At 55.0% G+C, this 7,500-nt stretch overlaps 1 protein-coding gene across 12 annotated transcripts in view; it reads left to right on the forward strand.

Moving 5' to 3' along the window:
- Positions 1–3,182: 3,182 nt before the first annotated feature.
- The window catches only part of LOC137422252 (transducin-like enhancer protein 3), a 49,890-nt gene continuing 45,572 nt past the window's right edge, over positions 3,183–7,500 (forward strand). For 8 of the 12 annotated variants that reach the window (XM_078769497.1, XM_078769499.1, XM_078769501.1 and 5 more), the window contains exons 1-2: positions 3,183–3,270; positions 4,459–4,503. In XM_078769497.1, the coding sequence (XP_078625623.1) occupies positions 3,250–3,270; positions 4,459–4,503 (66 nt within the window). In that variant the 5' untranslated portion in view covers positions 3,183–3,249. The remainder of the gene's footprint in view (positions 3,271–4,458; positions 4,504–7,500) is intronic. The other 4 variants (XM_078769507.1, XM_078769505.1, XM_078769508.1 and 1 more) reach the window with 1 other exon arrangement.

A 7,500-nucleotide genomic window follows, 5' to 3' on the forward strand; every position in this document is an offset into this window, starting at 1 on the left:
GGACGTTGTGTTTATCCAAGACGTTGTGGCGTTGTGAAGCACACGCAGTTACCTTCCTTCCGTCTCCTCACCAACCATCTCACCCCCCCCCCCCACCACTCCCCATCTCACCCCCCCCCACCACTCCCCATCTCACCCCCCCACCACTCCCCATCTCACCCCCCACCACCACTCCCCATCTCACCCCCCATCTCACCCCCCCACCACTCCCCATCTCACCCCCCCATCTCACCCCCCCCCACCACTCCCCATCTCACCCCCCCCACTCCCCATCTCACCCCCCCCCCCACCACTCCCCATCTCACCCCCCCCACCACTCCCCATCTCACCCCCCCCCCACCACTCCCCATCTCACCCCCCCCCCACCACTCCCCATCTCACACCCCCCCCCCCACTCCCCATCTCCAGCTCCTCTCCAGTTCTCTTCTTCACCAAGAAGCCCCCCCTCTCCAGCTCCTCTCCCTCCCCAGTTCCCCTCTTCTTGACCAAGCATCCTCCCCTCTCCAGCCCCTCTCCCTCCCCAGTCCCCTCTTCTTGACCAAGCATCCTCCCCTCTCCAGCCCCTCTCCCTCCCCAGTCCCCTCTTCTTGACCAAGCAGCCCCCCCTCTCCCTCCCCAGTTCCCCTCTTCTTGACCAAGCAGCCCCCCCTCTCCAGCCCCTCTCCCTCCCCAGTTCCCCTCTTCTTCACCAATCATCCTCCCCTCTCCAGCCCCTCTTCCTCCCCAGTTCCCCTCTTCTTCACCAATCAGCCTCCCCTCTCCAGCCCCTCTTCCTCCCCAGTTCCCCTCTTCTTCACCAATCATCCCCCCCTCTCCAGCCCCTCTCCCTCCCCAGTTCCCATCTTCTTCACCAAGCATCCTCCCCTCTCCAGCCCCTCTCCCTCCCCAGTTCCCCTCTTCTTCACCAATCATCCTCCCCTCTCCAGCCCCTCTTCCTCCCCAGTTCCCCTCTTCTTCACCAATCATCCTCCCTCTTCAGCCCCTCTTCCTCCCCAGTTCTCCTCTTCTTCACCAATCATCCCCCCTCTCCAGCCCCTCTCCCTCCCCAGTTCTCCTCTTCTTCACCAAGCATCCTTCCCTCTCCAGCCCCTCTCCCTCCCCAGTTCCCCTCTTCTTCACCAAGCATCCTCCCCTCTCCAGCTCCTCTCCCTCCCCAGTTCCCCTCTTCTTCACCAATAATCTCCTCCTCTCCAGCCCCTCTCCCTCCCCAGTTCCCCTCTTCTTCACCAATCATCCCCCTCTCTCCAGCCCCTCTCCCTCCCCAGTCCCCTCTTCTTCACCAATCAGCCCCCCCTCTCCAGCTCCTCTCCAGTTCCCCTCTTCTTCACCAAGCATCCCCTCCTCTCCAGCTCCTCTCCCTCCCCAGTACCCCTCTTCTTCACCAATCATCCTCCCCTCTCCAGCCCCTCTCCCTCCCCAGTTCCCCTCTTCTTCACCAATCATTCCCCCCTCTCCAGCCCCTCTCCCTCCCCAGTTCTCCTCTTCTTCACCAATCATCCCCCTCTCCAGCCCCTCTCCCTCCCCAGTTCCCCTCTTCTTCACCAATCATCCTCCCCTCTCCAGCCCCTCTCCCTCCCCAGTTCCCCTCTTCTTCACCAATCATCCTCCCCTCTCCAGCCCCTCTCCCTCCCCAGTACCCCTCTTCTTCACCAATCATCCTCCCCTCTCCAGCCCCTCTCCCTCCCCAGTTCCCCTCTTCTTCACCAATCATTCCCCCCTCTCCAGCTCCTCTCCCTCCCCAGTACCCCTCTTCTTCACCAATCATCCTCCCCTCTCCAGCTCCTCTCCCTCCCCAGTACCCCTCTTCTTCACCAATCATCCTCCCCTCTCCAGCCCCTCTCCCTCCCCAGTTCCCCTCTTCTTCACCAATCATTCCCCCCTCTCCAGCCCCTCTCCCTCCCCAGTTCTCCTCTTCTTCACCAATCATCCCCCTCTCCAGCCCCTCTCCCTCCCCAGTTCCCCTCTTCTTCACCAAGCATCCTCCCCTCTCCAGCCCCTCTTCCTCCCCAGTTCCCCTCTTCTTGACCAAGCAGCCTCCCCTCTCCAGCCCCTCTCCCTCCCCAGTTCCCCTCTTCTTCACCAACCATCCTCCCCTCTCCAGCCCCTCTTCCTCCCCAGTTTCCCTCTTCTTCACCAACCACCCTCCCCTCTCCAGCCCCTCTTCCTCCCCAGTTCCCCTCTTCTTGACCAAGCATCCTCCCCTCTCCAGCCCCTCTCCCTCCCCAGTTCCCCTCTTCTTCATCAAGCACCCTCCCCTCTCCAGCTCCTCTCCCTCCCCAGTCCCCTCTTCTTCACCAATCAGCCCCCCCTCTCCAGTTCCCCTCTTCTTCACCAAGCAGTCCTCCTCTCCCTCCCCAGGTCCCCTCTTCTTCACCAATCATCCTCCCCTCTCCAGCCCCTCTCCCTCCCCAGTTCCCCTCTTCTTCACCAATCATCCTCTCCTCTCCAGCCCCTCTCCCTCCCCAGTTCCCCTCTTCTTGACCAAGCAGCCTCCCCTCTACAGCTCCTCTCCCTCCCCAGTTCCCCTCTTCTTCACCAATCATCCTCCCCTCTCCAGCCCCTCCTCTCCCCAGTTCCCCTCTTCTTCACCAAGCAGCCTCCCCTCTCCAGCCCCTCTCCCTCCCCAGTTCCCCTCTTCTTCACCAATCAGCCTCCCCTCTCCAGCCCCTCTTCCTCCCCAGTTCCCCTCTTCTTCACCAAGCACCCTCCCCTCTCCAGCCCCTCTCCCTCCCCAGTTCGCCTCTTCTTCACCAAGCAGCCTCCCCTCTCCAGCCCTCTCCCTCCCCAGTTCCCCTCTTCTTCACCAAGCATCCTCCCCTCTCCAGCCCCTCTCCCTCCCCAGTTCCCCTCTTCTTCACCAAGCATCCTCCCCTCTGCAGCCAATCCTCCCTCCCCTCACCAAGCAACCTCCCTTATCCCCAGCCCACTCTCCCTCCCCTCACCAAGCATCCTCCCTTATCCCCAGCCCACTCTCCCTCTCCTCATCAAGCACCCTCCCCCTTCCCAGTCCTCACCTCCTCACCAAGCTCCCTACCCTCCTTTCAGCCCCCTTCTACGTGGGATGTTGTGTCGAGTCGTTTATCCAAGACATTGTGGAGTTGTGAGGCAGATGCTGTTACCTCCCTCCCCAACCCCCATCCATTCTCCCCACATGGTTTGCTGATAATTGACGTGATCGATCCCTCCTCACCCCTCTGATCCTTCAGCCTCAAACTCGAGTGTGAAAAGCTGGCGAGCGAGAAGACCGAGATGCAGCGCCACTACGTCATGGTAAGGCAAACAGTGATACCCAGGAAAGATGTCCGGGATAAATAATTCAGAGACACGGATATTGCGCCGCCTGTTTAAAAGTTTAATGAGCCTTTGGCTTCGGCACTCACTGTACGTGTGAAGTACTCTCTGCTGCCCACCAAGTGGAAACGTGGTGTACGGCAGGCAAGGTGTACCTTGTGCTGGGGTCTGTACTCTCACCCTCGTGTACATGGTTCTAGCTGTCTTTCCTGACATGGTGGTGTGAAAGTTCACTTTGACCAACTGTAAATGGCTTTCATCCACACCTGCACCTGCACCTGCACCTGTCATGCTTCGGAGAGAATATAAAGTGTGAATATTGACCTGTGGTACATGTACGTAGCGTATACATCATAGATTATTGTACTCTGGGCTGGCAGGATGGCCTAGACCCTAGAGGTACACACGCTCGCCTCTAAGCTGTCTAGCCTGGGTTCGAATCCCGACCCAGCTATAAATTGTGAACCCCGGGGTTTAACCGGCAGGCCGAGTCAATCCCTCCGATGGACATTAAACTGGGCGTCCCGTCCGCCGGAATTAGTAGGTGGACATTACGGATCACACGGTGTCCTCCAAGAAGAGTAGGCGAGTTACTGCCGGCACTACGAACAAATCATGAATTCCTATCCTGTCTACTCTGAACGTCGGACCTGGCCAGCCGGTTCATGAAAGACTTGGCCCAAAAACTTCCCCCGGCCAACCCCACAAGAACGTGTGAATAATTGTGGGACATTAAAGAAAGAAGTCCTGTCCAATATCCATCCCCCCTTCCCCCATGATTATATCTGTGCATTTTACTCTGCGGACAAAGCCTTGGCCTTATTAGACATCAGACAATATACTTGATGATGATGAACAAGTCTCGCTCCCTCTTCCATTTTGGGATGGAGGCAAGCTCACGTGTCCTAGATACACAATCGGGCTTCACCAGCTTGCCCTCCCACACTCTCTAACATGTTAGCCCTTCAGAGTCCCCCGCCCCCCCCTCCCCATGTCCCCTGCCCCCCTCCCTCCCCTCTGCTCAAAAGCAGCTGCCCGGGCCCCCTGGCCTTGCTCCGTCCACCGTTGAAAAGGCAGCCCTTTGTGATTCTTCACGCTTCATTGGCCACCCGTTCTCTTCACCCTTTAATGCTCGCCTGCTCCCCTGCCCTTCTTTTGTGTCCGCAGTACTACGAAATGTCCTACGGACTGAACATTGAAATGCATAAGCAAGTGAGTTTCCACCACGAAGCGCACTCTTGTGGCCCGTCAATAATCGGACAAGCCTGGCCTGTCTTTTTTCCTTCTTTTTTCTTTTTTTTTCTTCACGGCCGCTGCTTCCGTGGTATCATGGAGAACGCGTGACCGATGTGATGTGGGTGTTTTATCCCGGGATTCCTTTCCGTGTCGGACAGTGCTCCGAGCCTTTCAAATAGGCACAGATGCCGTGACCCACGCGTGTGTCATGGCATCGCCGATTCGGGTCCAAAGATGTTGAGGAAAAGGGGAACGAATTTGCTTCTGCTTACACCCCTCCCCCCTCCCCACCCACGTCCCCGGCAGCGCATTGTGTTGCTTTTGAGGCCTACCCGTCGGTTCCGGCCCTGGGTTATTCCGAGCCTCCTCGGGAATGTGTTTTTTTGTGACGAGTACCAGGAATGGAACCCGCACGGGTTCCGAATATCCGTGCGCCGATCCCGGTCGGCTTCGCCCGTGGCGCAAGGTTGCGTCTCGCCGGTTGTAACCTGTCGTCGGCCGCTTTGGCATTGAGGGATGCTTCGAGGCTTGCAGATAGACCGTTTGTGACGCTCGAGGTTTCGGGCCCTTCGCAGACGGTCTAGCGTGCCTGCGATAGACATCTGTTTGGGCACATGCTGCTTGATCGATGCTTTTAAACTTTGCCCTGGGTGTGGGAGTGCCCTGGATACTCGATTTTATTTGCAAACGAGTCGAAGCAGGCAGAATTTGATGCGTGACATTTTTTTTAGTTTTCATGAAGGTTGCGTGAGGGGGAGTGTGGGGGCGGATGGAAGGGGGAGGGGTGCTTATGGCTTGTGATACATAAGTCAATGAGTCGATGAAACTCCATTCTGAAGAGGTTTTAATTTTTTTTGAAAAAAACTCTTAGATATTCACGGTGTTTTCTTTTGAAGGTAACATGGCCATTTGAGTTCAGAAGTGTGTAACTCAGGATGCAGAAGAGATGTTTTAAAACAAAACTTGTGCTACACATAATTTGCGCTTCTGTAACTGGTCCGTTTGCTTCAGGTCTCAAAGTCCTTTTCTGTCAAATACCTGTAGCGATCCTTGATGACTTATTTTGTTGGTTTATTTATTTCGTTGTTTGTAAATATTCCCATGGTAGTGCATCCCAGACCTTCCTGTCCATCTCTACACCTTCCCGTCCCCCTTTCCTCTCCAAGGCAACCCCGTTGTGTAACGCGTTTGATCCACCATTGTTTGCGGCCTCCTTTGTGCAACGTTACCTGTGTTTGTTATTTTATCCACCCCTCTTCCTCCACATTAAAGCCTGGTGTTGGCTTAGCGGTTAGGGTGCCGGCTTGGGATCCTGGGTTCAGCGGTTAGGGTGTGCCGGCTTGGGATCCTGGGTTCAGCGGTTAGGGTGTCAGCTTGGGATCCTGGGTTCAGCGGTTAGGGTGCCGGCTTGGGATCCTGGGTTCAGCGATTAGGGTGCCGGCATGGGATCCTGCGTTCAGCGGTTAGGGTGCCGGCTTGGAATCCTGGGATCCTGGTTTCAGCGGTTAGGGTGCCGGATTGGGATCCTGGGTTCAGCGGTTAGGGTGCCGGCTTGGGATCCTGGGTTCAGCGGTTAGGGTGCCGGCTAGGGATCCTGGGTTCAGCGGTTAGGGTGCCGGCTTGGGATCCTAGGATCCTGGGTTCGAATCCCGGTCGATCGCTGAATTAACGCCAGGGGGTTGACTCAGCCTGTCATCCTTCCGAGGTCGGCAAATTGAGTACCAGCTCACTGGTAATTCCCTGTGTGTCGCAAGAGGCGACTAACAGGGTTGGTGGCAGGAAGGGCCTCCAGCCGTAAAGCATTGCTTCAAAAAGGGGACTACGGTGCCCCAAAAAGGCCAACCCCCGCTCTGCCAGGAAAAAATGGCCTCTAAAGGTGGTTCCTCTTCCTCCACATTCCATCTGTCCATCGACTTTCCTTTGCTCATCTCGAGGAGAATACGGAGACTTTCGTAAAATAACCACAACGTGATGAAAAAAAGAATAAAACGTGCGACAAAAATTGACCATCTATGGACGCGTTTGTAAAGCTTGCGTGACGTGTTCAGAGAATGAAGAAGCGAACGGGTAATTCGGCAAAAATCTCATATGAGCATCGAGCATTTTTTCATTGAAATTGCCTCCACCATGAAGCACCCTCGCCAGCTCTGTTGGTTGGAACAGGTGACTGTGTAATAATTTATAGGTTGTGCCATAATTTTCAGCAGTTGTTGATGTCAGTAAGTTCTCCCTTAAGGCAAATACCTTGGGTTCATTAGAATGATGAATCGAGCATTGGTATATTGGCACATTTTGAATGAAATGAATGCCTTGATCACTCCCATGATATATGACTCATTCCTGGAGCATTTTGATGACACTCGAGAATGTCGCAAGTGCATGTTTCTGTGCACGAGTGACTTGATCCGTGCGATGGTGTGGCAATGCCTGCTGGGATACAAAGAGTGCCAAAATTCCTCGGTAAAATCGATCCCTCTTGTGCTCTACCGCCTTGTTACTTGCTCCAGTGGGGGTGACGCCAGCATAGTCGATGGCCACTCTATCTGATCTGGATGGAAAAAATGAGCACAAATTGCGATCGAAGGCGGACGCCTCAAGTATAGAGAAATCCGTTGAGCAAAATGATTCGCTGTCTCAAAGCGTGTCAAATCAAACTGACGTCCTTTGGTTGTTTGCGGTCACTTTCTCACATGGCGTGCTTTTAATGACGACACATAAAGGATTTTGATATCTAGTTTTTGTGCACTTTTGGACCCTATAAGTTAAAGGATATCTGCGGTGAACTCAAAACTTGCCTCAAACCTAAAGGCTGAAAGACATCTTCTTCCTCGTCTTTAACGGTCACTATTATTCCCACGTTATTATGGGGTTGGCTGGGGAAAGTGTTTTTTTTGTTTTGGTTTTTTTTGGTTTTTTTTGGCCCAAGTCATTCACAAACTGGCCGACCAGGCCTGACTCAACGAAATAGTTAGG

Source organism: Myxine glutinosa, unplaced genomic scaffold (assembly GCF_964187855.1).
Source record: "Myxine glutinosa unplaced genomic scaffold, kmMyxGlut1.1 SCAFFOLD_2796, whole genome shotgun sequence".
NCBI classification, from domain to species: domain Eukaryota; kingdom Metazoa; phylum Chordata; class Myxini; order Myxiniformes; family Myxinidae; genus Myxine; species Myxine glutinosa.